This window comes from Colius striatus, chromosome 15, assembly GCF_028858725.1.
Source record: "Colius striatus isolate bColStr4 chromosome 15, bColStr4.1.hap1, whole genome shotgun sequence".
NCBI lineage: Eukaryota > Metazoa > Chordata > Aves > Coliiformes > Coliidae > Colius > Colius striatus.
In genome coordinates, this window is record NC_084773.1 from 889,817 (window position 1) to 911,932 (window position 22,116).

Consider the following 22,116-nt stretch of genomic DNA (forward strand, 5'->3'; position numbering starts at 1 on the left):
GGCAAATTACCAAAAGGAAGAGCAATGCCTGACAATGTGCTTTCAAAGCAGACTGACAGAATGATGAAAACCAAATCTAATTAAAACCAGGAATGTCTGTGCTTTTTGTCATTAATACCCTTGAATGCTTGTCAGGAGTTATGCCATACTGAATTAGCAAATGGGTAAAATCTGCTGAAGAGTGCTTGCTTCTAATTACTGTAGAAAATCACAAACATCCAGTCAGTGGTCTCAGGTGCTTGATACATCAGCAACAAGTGACTTCTCAGAATAATTACACAATGATTTGCACAGGTATACTGAATTATTAGATAAAAGTCATCGTTTGAGAATCTTCTTGCTCTCTGTTGTTATCAGTTCTACCTCTGTTATAGTAAGTGCAGAAAGAATGCTGAATGGTAAAACAGAGCATAGCAGGCAACTACCTAAAGAAAACAAGGAATGTAAAGTTGTTTGATTGATTCATTCTATTGGAAATGTTTATGTTTGTCTTACACCTAGGTGAGAAAATGTTTAAGATTGACAGTGGGAGGAATGCACCACTTCACTCTCCTCCTTCAGAGCATTACACTATTATCTTCAACACCTTTGTCATGATGCAGCTTTTCAATGAGATCAACGCACGGAAAATCCACGGTGAAAGGAATGTCTTTGATGGCATCTTCAGAAATCCTATTTTTTGCACTATTGTACTGGGTACATTTGCCATTCAGGTAATGATTCAGGCAAGAATCAATAACTGTGAGTCAGGAATTTACCTTAAGAGCTTTTTCTATGCAGTTTTTAAAAGATCTAAATGCTATAGAAGGCATGCTTTTACTAATAAGTCACTTAGTTTCACATATTTTCTCAATCAGTACAACTGTCAGTAATGGAAAATGTTTTGTAGCTGTACTAATACAACAGAAATTTTGATCATTATAACTAGGCCACATCTTAAATTAATCTGAAGAGGAACAATAATAATAGCCATCATGATTTGTTGGTGTTGTAACTGGGGTTTTATTACAAGAAATTATTAAACAGTATACCAAACAATAGCAACAAAGCACTTTCATAGAATCACAGAATGGGGGGGGTTGGAAGGGACTTTTACAGATCATCCAGTCTAACCTCCTTGCCAAAGCAGGTCCCACCTGGATCAGGTCACACAGGAACGTGTCCAGGTGGGTTTTGAAGACCTCCAGAGAATTTTACATTGATTTACATACATTGTACATTATACATACATTTAAATAAACTGTAAATTTTACATTCATTTACATAACAACTCTCTGAAAAGTGGCTTAAAATAGCAAATGCTCATCAGTCATGGGGTTAAATGTCTCTTCCAAATGCTACTCAGTAGTCTTGGTAATACTACTTCTTGGTAGTAATGTCTGTCTGTGAATTTGCTATCCCAGTCATTGAACATAGTTACAGAAATACACACTTTTTCCAATTCACTTGCAATTTTTCTTCTGTAAGAACTCTAATTCCTCCTTCTGCTCATGTGTCTATCCATTTGCTGGCACCTGCCCTGTGCTTGGTACCATTTGACATTGCCTTTTAGAAGTCTACTGCAGCTCTGCAAATTGTTTAGAGTTGACTTATTTCTATCTTAATGTTATTCCTCCCTTCTGCAATGCCATCCTGGAAGCTATCAGTAGTGGGAACATTTTCACAGAAGGAACAAGGAGGGGGATGGAAGTATTTGAATCTAGGCTATTGTAGTTTGAAACAGGAAAGGGGAAACTAAATATGAGAGAAAGGACATCAGTAACTTTTAGTAGAACTTGATAATGATGATTTTTCAGAGCTAGTTCAAAAAACCCTTGAGATTCTGTGGTTCTATGAAAAGTTTAATACCATGAACTAAAATGCCTTTAGGAGAGACCTGACAAATTCACAATCATCTCTTAATTAAAAGAGAGTTACTTAGGCTGTGACTCTCACTTGCTTTTAACTCTCCTTTTCAAGTCAGGTACTTTTTCTTGGGACAAGAGAAGATTAATCTTTCTATTACTTTTCCACTTTGTTTATTATGTTGTGGAAATACAGCTTTGTGTAGTGTTGCTTGCTGAAGCAATGTCAGAAAAGTATTTTGGCTGTGTGTTTTAGTATCTGAATGCAGGAGCCAAGCTTTTTATTTCAAGGAGAAAATTATTGCCTCGAGGAGTTTGGATTATGTAGATGGGTATGGGAGATTACAGGAGTATTTCTATGTTAGATTTACAACTTTCTTTGTCTCTTATCTATTTGCCACACTCTTTGAAGCACAGACTAATTGCCTTCAATATTTCAGCTTTGAGTGCAGTAGTTCCATTAAGTACTTAGCTTAGTTTAATCTAGGCCTTCTCCTAAACCTTCAAAAAAGAAAAAGAACAACCAGCAGCAGTGGCCAAATGTTCAAAGTAAAAAACATGGAGGTCGTTACAGTGCCCTCTTGATAAGGATCACAAAGTGCTTCAGAGAGAGCAACAACAGCTTGAGAAATAAAAAGGTAGTTACCACTCCTGTCCTCAGACAAGCAGTAACTTTGGTTTATTTTTGTTCCCTTCTCTGCTCTCAGAACAAATAGTTTTCCCAGTGAAGGAAGATGGATTAAGATGTGCCTTATCTACCATATAGCATTGAGAAACTCCTCAATGTGGAGTTGCAGTTTCTTTCTGACAGTTTTAGCATCAGTCACAACTTTTGTTTTGCGTCCTTCTCTTCACTTACTCTCTCCAACCATTTTCCCACATCCTATCTGCTGCCTCTTGTTCTCTGTCTCCTTCTTTCTTCCTGTGTACTAGCCCTTTGCAAGGAATGAATTTGTGTTCACAGTTTGTGTTTATTCACTCACACAGGAGAACAATCACTTTATGTGTGTTATTTTCTCTCTTAGATTGGACAAATTATTTCAGCTGCCGTTCTGTGGTCTTTGGCAGTTTAAATCTCTAGCTTGTGATTTCAGGTCTCTAGTTTTGCAGCAGCACTACTAACAACAAATATCAATATCACCTGATTTTCAGTTAGCAAAATCTTCCCAATGTAACTTGGCTTAGAAAGTTGTTCAGATTCACTGTGTGATGGTTCTTCTGCCACAAGGTGTGTGGTTTTCCCACCCTCTTTCTCCAGCGGGACTAGATTTTGGTCTACTATCAGTCTACCCATGAGAGCGTACAATAAAATGTTAGTTAGAGGGAGAAATGTCTCATGCAGTGGACATTCCAAACTAAACTGCATCAAGGTCAATATATTCCCAGCTGACAATACTCAGAAGCTAGGAGAATACATGGGGACAGTCCTGATTTCTTGTTGCTGGGCATTCATATATGACTTGTTAGATATTAGGCTATGGGAACCTCAGTCTCAACTGGTATGGCTTTTTCTAACCTTTAATTTGGGATGGGTAAGTTCACATGGTTTGATTCGTAGTGGCTGAGATCCAGCATCCTTTCCTGGATGGGTTCCAGATGTGTATGTCTTGACTTAGTGCCACCTGAGAGTATCAGATGGTATGTTTGAAATACCAGATAATATTTTGAGTGCTCTTTGGATTCAGTCTACTAAACAATAGCTTGTTAATAATATGTTTGACTATTCCACTGGTAAAATGTGTTGGAAGGAAACCAGCAGAGCTGTAATATATGGAAAACCAAAGTAAAATCTCAAGTAAAATATGACTGAAATTTATGGGGGGTTTGCATTGGACAGTGGAATGGGAATGCTGTTTTATTCTGGGTTTTTTCTCCACAGAAAACATTTACCCCCTTTCTTCTCTGCTTTTCTTTGTAGATAGTAATTGTCCAGTTTGGAGGAAAACCATTTAGCTGTTCTCCCCTGCAACTTGACCAGTGGATGTGGTGTGTATTTATTGGATTAGGAGAACTTGTATGGGGTCAGGTAAGCATTCAGGAAGATGCAGATCACAAACCTGACATTGTTTGTAATCCTACTGTACTATTGTTTCCTTCATCTCTCACAGTGTCATATTTAACATACATTGAAATACAGGATGCTCTCTAAGTACTTCAAGAATAGATACATGAATAAAGATAATATATCCCAATGTTCCTTTGGATTTTTCTTAATGTTTGTATCTTTTCTTTCCCTAAGCAGGGCGTGCTATCACCATCTTCTTCACTTAGGCTTTTTCATGAAAGATGTTTCATTCATAGCCCAGTTCTCTAGTCACACACACAAAAAAGTATAGTAAGGGCTTTTTGAAAGTGAAGCTCCAGTTCTGTGTCAACCTACTCATTCCCTTGCTGAAACTACCATTCTGTCAGTTCACGGTAGCCTTGTTTCTGGCATGGGACTAAGTCCAGTAATAACATGGATACAATTACTATTACAACACTACGTTATTCCTTTAGGTACAAACACATTTTGCAAAGTTAATAATAATATGATCTTTTTAATCTTTGAGTGCATGATTAACATGCTTATGTTGATGCCACCTGACAGAGTAAAAATGGATGTGAAAAAATGTGAAGTTACATTTTGCCTCTCAGATGTAAAGATACATATGGATCAACTAGTTTGTGACTATGAAGGAAGAGGCAAAGAAATTGCCAACTGCAATTGAATACTGAAATGGTTCTGATGGAATTGTGATGAACAGCTGATAACTTTCAATGTGGTTCTCTTGTAGAAGAAAATAACTTTGGACAGTGAGCCTCAGATATTTTTTTAAGAAATAATCTCAGGATCATGATAGCTTTCAATACATATGCTGCTAAAACCCATCACTGTTAGATTGTTCTGCTATAATTATTACCTGAAGGTTAGATTTGGTTTATGACCTTGCAGGAGGAAGACCTAAAATCAGTTTGATAATTCTTGGAAATGATTTGTTTTCAACTGATTGGATGCTACCAAGGGGGAAAGAAAAGCAGTGAAAGGGAGAAAAAAATAAAGTGCTTTATTATGTCATCCAGCTGTGAAGAGTTTCCCACAGCTTTTTATCAATGTACTATTTAGCTTCTAAATTTTGTTATGTGTAGTTGTTACTTAACCATTGAAAAGTAAGAATGATACCAGCATCTGTTTTCAATTTGAAGATGGACATAGCTGCTTGAGCCTTAATGTGACAGCCTGGCCATTAAATTAAAACTGGTATTGGAATACTTCCACAATTTTATTATGGAAAGACTACAATTTTATATAAAACAAATGCAGCAGGAAAAAAATACTTCTCTTATGGTCAGTATTTAATGACCAGAAAATAAAAACACAAGCTAAAAAATTGCATTATTTCAATAGAGCTCTACAGTAAGAGAGTCTCCTTTTACTGTAGAACAGATACTTCTCTTCCTTCTCAACCTTTTATCTCCTGCTATAACTAATTCTAGTTCACCAAAAAACAAATTTGTCATCCTAGATATTACAGTTGGCATTTTTAGAAGTGGTTTACAGTGTAATTTCTAGGAAGACAATCTGAGATGCTTTGAGGGACACAATTCCAAAGGTGGCCCTTGTTACTTCTGAAAAGAAAGTATTTCTACAATATTTCAAGTTATATTCCTAGAATTGTGGATCACTAGTTCCGTATCTACATCCATTCTATTGAGTCTGCCATTACCTGAGCTGGGCTGCTGTCTGTAGGAAACAGAAACACATGTAAACAACTTAGCAAAAGAATTACAGCCGAATCTAACAGCCTGGCTGAGAGAGGTCTTGAAGGAGTGATGTGTTCTGTCACACAGAATCACTTCCATGTACAGTATGTTTCTATGTGTGTTGTCTTTTGCAAGTACTTCATCATCATCAGTTTCATCAGATACCAAACAGTCTCAAGTAGCTTCTTTCTGTAGAGTGGTGGCATTATAGTGTTTTGAAAGTTGGGAAGCTGAAGGAGTTTCAGTAAGTACCTAAATGACTAGCATTCACCTTTTCTTTTTCCCTCCTGTTTCATCTTTGCTCATGTCACACCAGTTCATCAATTTTCCAAGTTTATGTCTTGTTTTCCAAACCTCGGAATGCCTTTTACAAAGGTTCTGTGGTATGGTAGAAACCGAGGGTTCTCAATTCTTTATCTGTCTTTAAAAATAATGTAATAGAAATGGACTTGTGGATTGTGAAGTTCAAGGAGAACTCTCAGCAAACTCAACAGGGGTTTTTTTTGTTATGAAGATATTTGGTACCTTTTCGTGTGTCTTCACCGTATCCATTCCAGTTTTTCTGAACCATAAGATATCTCCTCACCAACTCTACTCATCAACTATCCGATTCCCTCTCCATCTTTCACGCATCTGGGCTGCAGAGATGTGATTTCTCACTGCTGAAACAAAGACAAGCAAAAAAGAAAATGGCAGCACTTTTTTTGCCCACGGGGTCCAATAATTAACTTTGTAGGAAAGGGTTTTTTAAAGTGTTCAATATGTTCCAGGTAATGTCTTCTTTAAATAACCATCTGTTCATGTTATTTTTCAAGCTGACAAAAGAAAAAATTACTGCCCAAGAGGGTAACACTGAAATGCCTTTAAAATAATGGTATTTGCAGTTTTTTAAGATTGTTAGCCATCTCCTGGATTAGTTACTTACAAGGACAATGTTGGTGAACAAACAGAAGAAGAAGAGCAGCTGATTTAATCAGAATTTAGTAGTAATAGAAAGAGCCCTATAAGAAGTTCAGTACGGAGACAGTCAAACCCACACCTTTCAGAAACCTCATTATTGGTAAATGCTGAGGAAAGGATTTCAGCTTTCTGAAACAAAGAGAAGCTGAATACACGAACCAGTGTAGCATGAGGATATTTCTAAGCATGAGATGCAACTAATTTTCCGCTCACGTGAACAGACATTAGCTTATACTCTGTCATTAGATACACCCAGACTTTAATTGCTCAGGTATCAATCTGGCTAACTTTTCAATAAATAATTGCATTCAAATGCTTACTTTTTTTTTCTTATTTGTTTGAGAAAAGACAACTTTTTTTCTTTGGCCTTAAGCTTGCACCATAGCTGTCTATTGACAACGTGGCGTAACGACTCAATCATAGGATCATAGAATCATATAGTTCATATAGTTAATTAAATATTTTTTGACTAAATTGAGTTGTGTAAGTGCAAAATACTGTTAGGAATATGCTTATCTTAGCATTAATAAGACTTAGATTATTGCTGTCATTAAAGTATCAACATTCTTTTGTAATTAGCAGATTATTATGCTATTATTATTAAATGAGGCGTATGTTTTCAGTACTTTTTTATGATTTTAGGTCATTGCAACAATCCCAACAAGTAGGCTAAAGTTTTTAAAGGAGGCAGGGAGGCTCACTGAGAAGGAGGAGGTCCCTGAAGAAGAACTCAATGAAGATGTTGAAGAAATTGATCATGCAGAGAGAGAACTTCGCCGTGGACAAATTCTCTGGTTCAGAGGGCTCAACAGAATCCAAACCCAGGTATGCTAAAAGTAAATACTCACATGGTCTAGAAAAAAAAATATATAAAGGTTTAATCTTTGATCAAGACAACAGAATGTTATAAGGAAAGCCCTAGAATGTTTGTGTATGTGAATGATGGTACTTGTTGTCAAAGGAGGAACACATGAAAAAGTGAAGTCAGTGAACTGAACAAAGATGTGTGTATGTAGAACAAGAGATAAAGTGAAAAGATGTAGAAAATGATAATATGCAAAAACAGGATTTTTTTGACAGTGCTGTGAATAGACATTCTTTTTCTGCTTCAGAGATAGCTCATAAAACACTACTAGTTGGAAAATGCTGGCGGTGACAATGGCTAGCAAATTGTTTAGAAGGTTTTCTAAAGTGTACTTGTTTGTTTTGTCAAAAACATTGTTCCTTCTACTTCTGCAATAGCAGAATAGTTAAAGTTGTTGTGTCTAAAGCATAAAGTCCCATTTGATTGAAAAAAGAGAAACATTTTCTGTTCTGACACTACCTTATAGATATCACGAGTGAAAGGAATTTACTTTCTTTCCTAAGAGGTAATGAAAAATGTGGCTTTGGATTAATTTGTAGTAGTAAGGGCCTAAGCATCTATTAAATGTTGAAATGTATGGATTGGCTACTGTGGATGATTTCTTAGAAATCATCTGGGGGTTTTTATTTTAAAAAAAACCCCTGAACTTTGGCTAAGTGCTAAAATCCCTGGTATTTTTTAGTACACCAAATATTTGCACTGAGTCGTGGTGCTAAAGATAGCACAGAATAGGATACCTAATAAAATATGTTCTGTAGCACTAAAAATGTAGTTTTAACACTTTTGCCTTTTTCATTACATGCTATTTCCTTGAAATAGCACGTTTTATAGCACTCTAGGGCTCTCTACTTGAGCTTTCTAAGATCAAGTATTTGTGCTAGCTGGCAGGAAAGGGCAGCTCTGAAAGACATATGTACGTGCTGTATCAGCTGTGAGTTTTGCATGCTGCTCACAGGAAAAAGAGGTGAATAAGTATGAAAACTGGTTTCAATATTGTTTAAAAGATTCTTTAAGCTCAGAAGATTCTGATTTTTCTCTTCATTCAAGATAAACAGTAATTTTTCCCCTTACCCATCTACAAATTCGATACATTTTTTTTTCTGGAGAAAGAGATGCAGCTGTGTGCATTAGGGAAACAAATAAAGGAAAGCAGTTAAATGAAACTAGGACAGTCAGGTCTCTTTAGTGCATCCCCAGAGCAAAAAATAAAGAGAGTAGAAACTGCCATTAGAGAGATTAAGGGTTTGGGTAAAATCATGAAGTTGTCTGGTAAGTAATTAAATACGGATCTTCAGCTTTGAGGTTGTGTGTCTTGACTCTATTACGTCAGGAGCACTCGTCATTAGAGAAAATTCAAATTGTCACTGTATAAAGGTGACAAACAGGGGCCCAGGGAATGGTGATCTTTATGAAAAGGTGACTTCTAAATGTACATTCTTTTCTTCCTGATGGCTTTAGGAGGACTGTTGTCTGTTGGCATTTCTGTCAGGATGTCTTTCTGGTTGTGGTGAGTGTAAACAACTGCAAGCACAAAAAAAAAGCAAATTACATCCTTTCAGTTCTTTTTCTAGTCTGAGAGGTAGCTTTTAGTTCTGTGTATCTTTGTCCACTTAATTCACAGATAAATTATTATTCTTTTACACTACTTTAAACCAAATGAACATTAATTATAGTCCTTTGCTAACATGCATCTTCCTAGTTTCCTTTCTGCTCTTAGATGTAGAAGTATCTTCGGTAGGACGAATTGTTTCTCTCCTGCCAAGAGGACCCTGATTTTTTTTCCCTCACTTTATTTATTCAGTGACTTTGATTTTTACATCCATTTCACATCTGTGGAATGATAATGAAAAAAGGAAATGGGCCAACAGATTCAAAACTAGTTCCAAGGTGTCCACTGGAGAGTGATGAACAGGTCAAATTAGATCCATTGTTGGATGTACCTTGAGTTGAGTGCATTTTGATGCACTATGTGTTGTGGCCCATCCAAATGAATTCATACACTTGTACTACATTTCTCAGGAAGCCAGCAAAAGAAGAGTTGATGGAAGAAGATGAGGATGTCTGTAGCATCCTTGGGGAGCTGGAGGATTTGCAAGAATCCTCTGATGTCTAATGCACTTCTGGAGATGCGGAAGAAGAAGGTAGAGCATCCCCTCACTTTATATATATAAGAGGATGACAGTAAGATTAGGAATAAACTTTAGACTATCTCAAGGCTAGATTGATCAAGTCTTAACAAGACCAGTTTCCACCATCATACACTTGTACCTTGTGTTAGATTATTTTTTTCTTATTTTCTATTTAGTCCTTTCTGGACAGATAGTCACAGCACTCAACAAAAGCTTTCACTCCTAAAACAATTACAAAGGATCTAGGATAGGCTTGGGTTTGGGGTTTGTTTTTTATTCAGGTAACTGACAGATCCCACATAATCCTCCAACACAAACTCATCCAATCTGACAAAACCTTTGCAGTACTAAAGACATTGATTTTTTTCTTTTTTGCACCCTCTCTCAAAACAAAGGGTTCAAACCTTAACACCAGAGAAAGGATTTCTACTGTTGATTCTTCATACTGAAATGTCAGACATATTTCTACAAAGACATGTGTGAATTTACTTTAAAGAAAGACATATGAAAAAAGCACATAACTGAGTCTAGGAGACTGGCTGTCTACTTCTGATTTTCCTTTTTTTTGTCTACTTTTGCTCATTTAGACAGTTTGTGGTCATGTAAATACACTATAGGGCCTCTCTGGATTGGATGCATGTTCTCCTTCTCTGAATGGCAATGTTTCCTTACTGGATAGCTCTCTGAAAACCACTGACATGAAGTTTCACAAATGACTCATCCTAGTTATGAAAGTTTCAGGCAGATATAAAAGTGGTCTCAAATTACACAAAAGACAGGGCTTTTCAATCTCTTGCTCATTTTCAGAATTTTTTCCCAAGTCTTTGCTGCAGGTCTCACAAACTCTTCATTCTGAAGGAAGAGACAAGACGACTCACACCATCTTAGCAGATCTAATAGCCTTTGGAAAGTTAGGCAAGTTCACCTTCAGGCAAAACTGCATAGTCAGTGAACTGCACAGAAAATCAGTGCATCTTCTTTGATTGCACACTGAAAAGTTGCTCTAATTCCCTCACATTTGAGTATGAAAAAACTGTGAAGTGAGGAGACATGAAAACTGTACAAGCTGCATTTAAAATTTGTACTCCAGACCACTGGGACTGATTCTTACCTCCTCTGCTTCATTCATCCCGAATTCAGTTTGTCTGCTTAAGGTGGGAAGTAACTGTCTAGAAGTGTTTTGAGAATAAAAGAAAAAGCTGAAAAATACACATCTGCCATATTAACTGCTTTTGATAAAAGATTATTCCTCTTCAAATACTACAAAAGCATAGAAGTGCTCTACAGTATTTTTCTTCCCTTTCCTGCATTAAAACTTTTGTCTTGAAGCAAGACAAACCCTATAGTAATGAAAGTTGATTCTGGCAAGTGGTTTTGAAGTTAGACAACAAGCTAGCACCTCGTTTAATGGCTTTCAGTGTAGCTTTTAATATAGAAAACATTGCAGTAGCCCAGTGTAATTGGAATGGAAACTGTTCTACTTCATACAGCAAAAGTTATTTTATAAAAATCTAATATCCTGGTTGGAGATTAGGTGAATGACACCTGGGCCCTGTTAACATTAATGACAACAGAAATGCTTGCTGAAAGTCTGTTTCTTGTTAAACACCAGAAAAACTTTTCTTCTTCCAGGATTATTCTGCTAATGTAAGATCTCTTTTTAAAACTGCTTATCATTGCTATTTTTATTAGCTGTGCATACCTCTAAAATACAGATCTTCCAGAGAAAAGAGCATACAGAATAATTCCAGCCTTACAAGTACCCTTCAAGTGAAGGCTTATCATCAAAACATTTTTGCATCCTATAGTTCATTGGAATTTTTTCAAGCTTTTCATGACTTACCATTTCTTTCTCCCTCTTAGCAATTGTTCTAAATAAATACATTCTTATGTAATTAAAAAATTCACATCTCAATTTCAAATGCATTATTGATTTATTTCTATGAACTCTTTCCTCTTTCTTGTTTTCTGGTTTTGGAAGAAAAACTTTTGGGCCAAGTTCATCTTTTCTTTCTTGACTTCAGGCAGAACACAGTCCTGTATGTTTAGCTTTTAGGATCCCAAAAAGTTTTTCAATCTGGTCCCTTATCCATGAAGATCTGGAGTTACTTTCTTCAGGAGAAAGAGTAAATTACATACCTGGTGTGCTTGTTCTCTGGAGAAACTATTACATACAGTTCTTCCCTTATCTTTTTACTCTTACAGTAAGGTCTTGCCTTTCAGTTAATTAGGAAGAGAACTGTACATCTGGGAATGCCCTGTAGCTTAGGATTTGTCTTCTGTCTTCAACAGTGATATACACTTCATGTTCTCAGTTAAGGGTCTGTGAAATCTTTTTTGAATAGTCTCTTTTGAAGAGTGCTCTGTCAGCTGTGTTAGATCATGAAAACTCAAGATCTGTATTTAATTCTACTTTTGTACAGTGAACATTTCAGGTGAGTATTTAATATGCCTTCATATATAACCGATGGTTTCAGCCATATGTTTTTTTCTAGATGCCACTGTGAACTTTAGCTACTGATTCACTCTAACTCACCTCATCTTGTATTTTTTTTTACTGTGGTATGTGTATTGGACATGTAATTCAAAATAAGTTTGCTGCAGAAAACACTGAGAGCAAAGCTGTTAAGTGTTGTGATGGCTGCTTAAATACTGTACACCTATTAGTGTGCACATTTGAATGGATGTTTTAAACAGGTCCCCGTGTGGGTCAATGAACAAATCAGCTGCTTCGTGTTTGTAGAGTAAAATTTCAGTGTGATGATTTTACAGCAGCAACTGTTGATCCATTTTGCAGCTGGCTGTGATATTATTCCCATAAAAAACATACAGGAAAATAAAGTGATGTCCAAAGATAAGATTGTGGGAGGGGATACATCAGTGGTGTTAAAGATAAAGCCATATGAATGGTTTTTCCTGAGACTGACCACAGCAGAAAACATAAGCCAAATCGTTAGAGTGTTTTCAACTTTGAATATTTAGCAGGCCTTGCACCACAATTTGTGATGTTTTAATTGATAAATATACCACTTCACCTTCTCCCCACTACTTTCTAGGCTGTATATCTTCAGAAATCTGGGTTGCAAGATACAAATCTGGTAACAATGGGTTGCTTCAAATAAGTAGCTGGCTGAATTCTAACTGATACTACTGCTGCTGCTTTGTTGTGTTGTGGTTGTACTAATGTAACAAAGAGGACATTGTGGTGTGTAGGGATTTTTAGCATGGATTTATGCCTTGATATTGCCTACTGCCAATCCCTGGGTTTACATTTGTACACAAAGTCTGCATTTGATTGGGTTATAGCTGTGACAAAGAATGCCTTGCTCTTTTTTTAACTCGTCTTCTGTGGCAATGAATAAAGCACTCAAAAAAGGTATTCAAGATGAATCTATCCAAACAGTAAATGCAATAGACATATGAAAATAACACATAGGAGACTGTAATGTTATTTGCTGCAATAGTCAATCCAGCTCCACATCACTTTGTGACTTGAACTGCTCTGTATAAAGATAAAATATTAATCTTAGATCTGTAATTATAAAGGACCAATATTTGTTATCACTATGCTTAATTTATACAAACTTCCATTATAGAAAAAGTCAGATGAAATATTGGAACACTTTCTATTTCATCAAGTTAATGTACTGGCAACTCTGGTTTTGTAGACAAAATGGAGTAGTGTTTTATATTTTTGGTTTGGTTGGGTGTCATCCTGGTCCTCCTCTCACCCCCAGTTCCTCTTAAGTGACTCGATTTTACTCCCTCTGGAAGAACACCTAGAAAGCAATAAGAAAGTAATTTTCTTCTCAGTAGGAAAAAAGTGGAGATTAGTTATATCAAGAGTTCCAGTTTTATTTATTTACATACAAATGAAATGATTTAAATGGTAAAGATTATTGTTTCAGATCTAGTTGTTTAAACTGATGCAGCTCCACTGCCTTCTCCTGTGGAGCTGTTTCATTTTATCCAGGTAGAAAATCGGAATGATTTAATATCTAAAACCATCAAAAGGAACACTTAAAAGTATTTATTGAAGTTAAAGTGTGTGCACGGTTGATTTGTTGTTTTTCATTATTATTCCTGTCAGTTATGCAACTGTATCCATACTTTAAGCAACTTGTCTCATTCTTTCCTCCATTACAGATCGAAGTAGTCAATACTTTCAAGAGTGGCACTTCCTTTCAGGGGGCTCTAAGGAGACAGTCCTCCGTCACAAGCCAGACCCAGGATGTAACCAATATTTCTAGCCCTAGTCACGTATCGTTATCCAATGCTCTTTCCTCTCCTACCAGCACATCTGCTGCTGCGGCTGGGCGTGAGTGTGTATTCTTAATGCATCAGACCTACAGAGATGCCAACTTAAGTAGCAGTCACTTGAGACTAAGCTACCTTACCCTTTCCCATTTTGTCCTGTATATTTATTAGCTTACACATACCCTGAAACACATAACGTGATTACTTTGTGTACAGTAGATACTCTCCATGATTTATTGCAAGTGTTTTTAACTTACCATTAGGACTGGAATTTCCAGTCACATTTTACCCAGTGTATGGAGATTCTGATTTTATTTGAATGCTCCTGTGTCATGTTTTCTCAGTCTCATTGGATATGTTTTCTACTGGTTAGAGAAACATACTTTAAATGGTTCTGCAAGCACCTTATATTAAGCAACACAGCTTGTCAGATAAAAGATCATTCCACCTGGAAGACTGTATGTAATATAGGTCACTGATGTCCAAGAAAAATGTTCTCCAATTAGCACAGGTGCAGGATCAAAGAAAAGAGAATCTAGTTTATGATGTAAGGCTAAGGGATTAAGGTTTACATGAATGGTGGAAGAATGGATTTCTCTCTAAATTCACTGGGAGGTAAGCATTAAGGAAGGAGGGAGCTAGACAATTTAGAGGACAGTGTGTAAACATTCAAATAAATGTGGTAACAGATTTCTTTATTAGAAGAAGTAGGTTTCTGAGCACTGAAATCCTGACACAGCTTTCTTTTGGATGCATACAGAGCATCTAGTGAAGAGGTAGTGAAGTGATTAAAAACTTTGAAGTGGCTAACAAGAAAGGATTGCTTCGCTAACAGCAAGATTCCAGTTGCTCAGGAAGGCTCTTACAGATCTAATTTTGGTTTATAATTGGAAGTGTTTGTAGCATCTTTCAGTAGCTATTTTGTTTTACAGCATAGCCAGCATTTAAAGAATATTTAAATTTACAGAACTCAGTTTACAGGCTTGTCACTTACTGTACAAAATAATGCAGTACATTTCTTGCAAGTTACAGCGCAAAGTTGGCCCAACAGATGAGAAGCTAGTCTTGTCTGTCTGGCCAACAGAGACAGGGCAGACAAGAGAAGGAACTAACATTCCAGAACTCCCACAGGAAGATAAAAGGGAGTTTTACCATCAGGTTTCAGTGCAAACCCCCTCAGTATTTCAACATATCTAGACATCAATTAGATGTTTTGTTGGAATTAAAAGTCAAGGGAGGAACTTTGTTTTTACTAGGCACCCAGAGCCATTAAAGTTTCCAGCTTTGGCAGTTGCTCTTTGGAGAAAATTTGCATTGATTCTAATCTTTTCTTGGGAAGCTTGGTGTGCTAACTTTCACTCCAACACCACCAACCACTTCAAGGCAGCACTACAATCCAGAGAAGCAAAGTCTCTGAGCTACATGCCACTACTGTGCTATGGGCACTGTAACCTGCTTCTGAGAGCTCAGAGCACAACTTCCCTCAGTACCCCACAGAGCAGGACACAACTGGCCACACACAAACCAGTTCAGCCAGGGAACAATTTCACATAATGGCATTTGTACGTGTCATCAGAAACCAGAGAGCAACTCATTCTGCTGTGGTAAATGTTTCAATAACATCTTGTAGGCAGCAGCCTGAAAGGATAGATCTAATAAAATGAAAATAGACAATTTATCTTCCCTCTCTTCTCTCCATTGCAGCAAAGCAGCTCAGAATTGAATAGTCTTTTGTCTCAGCAAAGGCCTTACTAGGTTATGGGCTGAAGTTAATTAATAGGAGGAAGCATAATCCGTCACAGTCTTTGATGTCTCTTTTTATTTGGAAAAATAAAACGTGTCTACAGAGCTCATCAATTACAGCCACATTTATTCAGTAAAATAAAAGCCATATGATTGACTTGTTAAGCTGCCCAGAGATATGTATCTCCATTGCATAGGACAGGTAGAGATTGGGCATTTTTAAAGTGGGGTTCTTTTCTGGACTGTTAGTGTTTTATTACTGCAATGTAATGTCTGTTTAGTATCAAACCAGTGTGTGCTCCAACCCTTAGGGAAAGTTCTGATTTATGAATACAATGGCACAAACCTAATGAATGACAGTGAAAATGCAAAGAAGGGGGGAAAAAAAGGGTTTTATTCTGAAATTGGGTAAATACAGTTGATTATTCAACTTCCAGCAATAGAAAAACCTTTCCTAATCCAAATTTCTTTGAAATGGGGTATGTTGCACTTGCACATCCAGCTCTCCTGTTCAACTCCTTGCTTAAAATGCAACGATACGACTGGCTTCTTTCCTCTTAGCTGCTTGGAATTAATCAAGCTCTAAATCATTACCTTCTTCCTATGGGGTGGAAGGGGTAGTTATACCTCTGACTTTGAAGCCTTTCCCTCCACTTCAGGAACTCTAAAAATGATACATACGTGGATGTATTAGAGGGAGTATCAAGGGAAAACCTTGAGCATATAGCAAAGGCAAAAGGGCCTAATACTTAAAAGGGCCTGGTATAAGATACTGTCAGGAAGGTTTGTTTTGAGATAAATGGTGCTCTGCGTGTTGCAGCAATTGGGCATCATTCAGGTATCATTTTGGTTGCCCAAAATGCAGAGCTTCTGATATTGAAACTTAATAAAATGTCCAAGAATCACATTATGCCTTATCAATGCTATGTAAGTATTATTAAATACTCCTTTTAAAAGCAATTACATAGTCCTTTACTAACTGTATAGCTTTTTAATATGTAGTTCCTTGTGGCACCCCACATATCTGTGAGTTTTCTTCTGCAGGTTTATAGTAAAACTTTGGAATTAAAAAAAAATATAGATACATTTTTGGGCAGATTGATCAAAAGTTAGTGTGTGCTTAAACAGACATCTGCCTGTCAAATGCAGACTCTCTACTGTAGTCTGTGAAACAGATTAGCAAGTTATTATGTGAAATTTTCAACTATTCATAAATCCAACCCCTACCATTCTATGATTCTGTGATATGGCACATGGAAATCTTTCATAGGGTTGTGGAATACCTTAAATAAAAGTAATTTATACAAAGCAATATTTACTACAGTATTACTGTTGCCTTAGTTATGCTGATATTTTTAGCTGTCACAGCAGTTTTTCCCAATAATGAATGATTTGCTTTTAGTTGTCAGCACTAATTCATAAAAATGAGGCCTGTGTTATTAATCTCTTCTGAAAACCGTTTCAGCATCGTGAAAATTTCTGCAGATTAAAAGCTGGTAAAAGTAGGGAAATTATTTAAATGCCAACTGGCTATGCACACAGTTAATATGCACATGGTTAAGCAACAGAAAATGAAATCATAGGAAAATCAGTCAATATGGACTCAGCCAAGTTCGTAAATTTTGATGTGTCGTGTATGAGCACACAGACACATGGATTCACACGTAAGCTGTCATTAGAGAGGTTCTCTTCCCCCTCTGCTCTTGTGAGACCACATCTGGAATATTGTGCCCAGTGCTGGCCCCTCAGTTCCAGAAGGACAGGGAGCTGCTGGAGAGAGTTCAGTGCAGGGCCACAGAGATGATGGAGTGGAGCATCTCCCTTCTGATGAAAGGCTGAGGGAGCTGGGGCTCTGCAGCTTGGAGGAGCCTGAGGAGTGACCTCATTAATGTTTACAAATATGTAAAGGGTGGGAGTCAGGAGGCTGGAGACAGACTGTGCTCAGTGATGGCCAGTGATAGGACAAGGGGCAACAGCTACAAGCTGGAACAGAAGAGGTTCCAAAGGAACACAAGGAAGAATTTGTTCCCTGTTCAGGTGAGGGAGCACTGGCAGGGGCTGCCCAGATGGGCTGTGGAGGCTCCTTCTCTGGAGACATTCCAACCCAGCTGTGTGATCTACTCTAGGTGGTGCTGCTCTGGCAGAGGGGTTGCACTGGATGAGCTTTCCAGGTCCCTTCCAGCCTTTAGGATTCTGTGGTTCTCTGATTACAAAGCTGTTACACTACAGAGTTAAAAGGCCTATCAGGCTATCCCATATCAGCTTTGGTGGATATATTTTTTATACACATTTCTTCCTACATTTTGTTTTGAGAAGTCAAAAGCAGACTCAGGGGGGCAATGGAACATGTATTTTTTTTTACTTTTGAAGCTCAGGATTAGTAACACAAAATGTTACCTTGTGCTTAAAAATAAGGTTAAAGCCTTTGCTACTATATTGCTTCGTTAGGTAGAGGATGAGTAGTTGTAACTGTACACAAAGTAAACAAGTTATTCTTTATCCTAATCTGTTTATATCTGGTTGTCAGATGTTATTACTGTTATCAGTAGATAACACCTTCAAGAGAACATGGTTTCAAATTTCCCAAGATGCACATTTAATACTCCTTTGTACTTGCTCTTCCTCATTCATCTCGTTCTTACATATAGCTAATACTGATCCTAAGTGGAAGCAGCCAGAAGCTGCAGGTCCCTTAAAAATCCCCTTTCTTTCATAAAAGGTTATAATTAAAAAGTATTGTTAAGTGTAGGAAACAACAAACAAACAGAAACAAACCCCACCAAAAGGTAACCTCCCAGATCATGAATCTGCTTTCATTTCTGAATTTGCAAGCTCTTTTTTCTTTGTTCTGTTGAGGTCTGTCACTTTTTTGGCTGGGATTTTGAGAAGTGAATCACAGCTTTTTATTGTATTAACTCCAGCAACAGTGGCCTCAAACAAGTGACTTGTAAAGATGACATAGGAAAATATACAGCATCATGACTCCTAATTTTATAGCAACCAATTAAAATCTTACCAAACCATTCTCTTTCCAAAATAGTCACATAAGTATTTGTCAATCATAAAAAAAGAGATTTTTTGGGGGGTCTTTTTCTGTTTGTTTGTTTTTTAAGAAGTGGGTTCATGCAAAGGAGAGCACAGCACCCTTTAGGCTGAATTTTTGCTCTGGTTCACTTTTTGGAGGGTGTTACAATCTACAGAAGTGGAGCTAATTGGTATAGAAAGACAATTTTTTTTTCATTCTCTCTTTAATTAAAGAATAGTTGAAATTTGCCTGACTTGCCAAGAAACTGTCATTTATAGGTAGAAGCTTTACCTATAAAACAGTTTCCTCAGAGTGGCACTAGGGCATAAGCATCTGCAAACTAACATAAGACATTCAACAAGCTCAATTCTGTTGTGTGTTACAGTCCATTTGCTAATAGATAATTTTAAAGAGAGAGCTTAGTTTAGTTATTTGTAACCTGTTTGGTGTGAAAATCAGATTATTTTGTCTCAAGAAAACTTACTGACTGTTCCAGCAACTTTTACTTTTCTATATTTCTCCCATATTAAGTTTCCTTTAAATACAATCATCACTCAGCTGGACAACAAAATCTTAAAATAAAATCTTGTTTGTACCAAATTTCTCGTGAAGAAAAACCTGACCATCTGTTTTAATAACTGTTAAGGCAAAGATTACTGTCCAATATTGATCTGTGTTCAGATTACAGGCCAAGTCAAGTGGGTATTCCAGCCACTTACCACACGAGGAAATGGAACAAACACAAGTCCACATCCATCTAAAATTATGTTCATAAAAGTTGTACCATTTGAGACTATAATTAAACTAGGGATGGAGATACAATACTAAAGCTTAGAAATTCCCACTGTTTATACCCAAGATTTCACGGTCCTGCTGGGATATGCAAGATCAAAATCATCTTCTGTGTATTTTCCCTGAAGGAAAACTAACTAGGCTTAAAGTCTAAATATAAAACCAAGTCCTCAACTAGAGACATGACATGACAAGAGGGTTTAGACTCCTAGTGCAGAAATACATTATTTTCAGAGGCTTGTATAATATATGTAAATTTGGCCAAATCTCATACAAGAGTGTTAGACTCCATAATTTTGCATCAATCCTGTTATAAAGGAGGTGGGCTATGGAAAGTGGAAGCCCAGTATATGGTTCTGATCTCATGCTCTAAAATTCAGTGGAACGATAGCCCTGTGAAATAAGAATCAGGCCTGAGGAATTTAGAAAACATGTAGGTGTTCTGTTTTTCTCTTGCTGCATGTGGCATGACTTTTCAGCAGCACTTAGTAGATTTACTGCTTATTTATGTAGAAAGAGACAATGTTGTGCATCTGTTTCACACATTAAAGCAGAAGCCTAGAAATCTTTTGGTTTTTTTTCTAAAACTTATTGCAACTTTTATCTTTGGATTTGCTCAACTTCTGCCCCTTACAATCCAGAATATACCAGCCACAACATTTACAGGTGACTTCAATCCATGTAATATCTCCACCTGTGGACACCTAACTCGATTTTGCTCACCTAAAACTGGGAGGATGCAAAAATAAACAAACCCAAATATACTGAAGATATGTCTTCTGTTTCCAAGCTATAGATATGCAGTAGTACTTGACCAAACCTATTTACCTTTGTATAGCCATAGTCTTGATAGAGAATAGTATCAGTTGCACATAAGAGTTGGCATCTCTTTGCAAAATTGACCTCTTGTTTACAATTTTATACTAATCACCTTACTGATCTTTCAGTATTGAATTTATTTGCTTTTGCAGTGCCCTACTCTCTACTGTCTGAATATTAAATGTGTTTGTTTTCCCAGAGGGCTAGAGAACATTGGACAAAAGGGTTCAGCAGGAGAGAGTGAAATAAAAAGAGGTTGTGAGTCTTTAACCTTGAGCCTGAAATGAATGTGAACCAAACTCAAGATACTTGGCTTATATGAAGCCAGGTAAACATTCGAGTATAAGCCCACACACTACCAACCATAATACATCTGTTGATGAGTAACAGGCGTTGTGTCTTTTGCCTAGATTGTTGTACTTAGGAGTGAGATTCTCAACTTCAGCTTTTTCTTTTGCTGGGAAAAATCTGTAGTATCTAAAATTCTATTTCTTTTATTTTTCTTGCCTGATGCAGTATAAGAAATCTAACTTTCAAGGTGGGATGAAACTGAAGAGTTTTTTCTATTACAGCTACAGAGAAGAAAGAAGTGGAAACTTATAGCCATGTCAAAAATGTCCTGAAGTGTTGTCCCCACAGTCTTTTGTTTAAAAGCAGTTCATTTTTCTTTTCCTGTTGTCTCCATTACTGTGAGAAAAGGGAGCTGTATCAGACTGTTTGTCTTCCCTTGGCATTGTCAGTATCATAAAGAAATACCATTACATGAACTCTACATAGTTCATAACAAAGCAGCATTTTTTAGGTTCTATCCATCATGGGTATGTCTCTGCTTTTACATGCTGTACAACCATCACAACATTATATGAAGTTCATCCGCTTGATTGTATCTTCATGAAAGTTTTGTGAGCTTTGTTTCACCAAAGCCCCTAAACATTTTTACTTCAGATATTACTTCAAATCTTGAACATAAGCATGTCTTAAAAGAATTTGTTGCTGTTGGGCCATGTAACTCTGGGTAAATATTTCTTCAGTTCTTAAATAGTAGTATTAGATAGAAATTACAACGCCACCTCCAAATCCAAGGAACCTCTCTACCTCAGTTTCCACTAACATAATGAGAGAAGCAAGTTTTGTTCCTACAAGCAACAATTTGGTGCACTGGGGGACAGACTGGGAACCTCATTTTTAATTGTTTTGTAATGCAGAAACTCTGACACTGACTGAGGTGTGACACCTAAAAGAGGAAATGCTTCCCTGTAGATGGCAAGCTAAATATGCCAAATTTGAAGTTGGCGAGGGAGTTTCTCCTCAAGTGAGAAAATAATGGAAAACATATGTACATCTCTGAAAAAGAAATGTTAAGAAATGAAGTTTTCTTATCCCCTTAGTGAAGAAAGCTTACTAGAAAGCTGATTTTATGTATTCTTAGCTTTAGGGGTTTGCCCATGTTTGGCCCTTCCGTTACCACTGCATTCAGGAGGTTACTTACTTTAGATATCAGCAGGTCTGAATCAGTTCTAAGCTAATATTTCCAAAAATCAGCCTGAACAAGTAACAGCCATTCTAGCAACACCTGAATGTTTCCACGAGGCTCAAACAGTCTATGTCAAAACTACACAAAGTGAGGATGTGTGTGTAAACACACCTAAGCAAAAGGTCTAAGTGCAGTGGTTTCTTTGAGCCGAACACTAGTTCAAGCAGTCGCTGCAGAGTACCAAATTCAGGTCATGACACAGAGGTTTTCAAAACTGGCTTTCAAATACAACCAAAATGTCTAGTTTTCCCTCAGCTGTGAAAGACTTTAGTCAGCTAGCTTAGGCTGACTCCAAGCTTTGTATTAAATGGAAATGAGATGCCAGAATTCTGGTGTGAAGTGCAATATAGATCCTTTCCCATTTATGGCACTTGGAGCCTCATAATTTGAAACCTGTTCAAGTG

General features: G+C 37.0%; 1 protein-coding gene across 4 annotated transcripts in view; it reads left to right on the forward strand.

Annotated features, from left to right (window-relative positions):
• ATP2B2 (ATPase plasma membrane Ca2+ transporting 2) overlaps positions 1-22,116 on the forward strand; it is a 447,770-nt gene that overhangs the window by 422,194 nt on the left and 3,460 nt on the right. The window contains exons 22-26 of one of the 4 annotated variants that reach the window (XM_062007954.1): positions 502-713; positions 3,763-3,870; positions 7,191-7,373; positions 13,689-13,860; positions 20,378-20,433. In XM_062007954.1, coding sequence (XP_061863938.1) covers positions 502-713; positions 3,763-3,870; positions 7,191-7,373; positions 13,689-13,860; positions 20,378-20,385 — 683 coding nt within the window. In that variant the 3' untranslated portion in view covers positions 20,386-20,433. The remainder of the gene's footprint in view (positions 1-501; positions 714-3,762; positions 3,871-7,190; positions 7,374-13,688; positions 13,861-20,377; positions 20,434-22,116) is intronic. The other 3 variants (XM_062007951.1, XM_062007953.1, XM_062007952.1) reach the window with 3 other exon arrangements.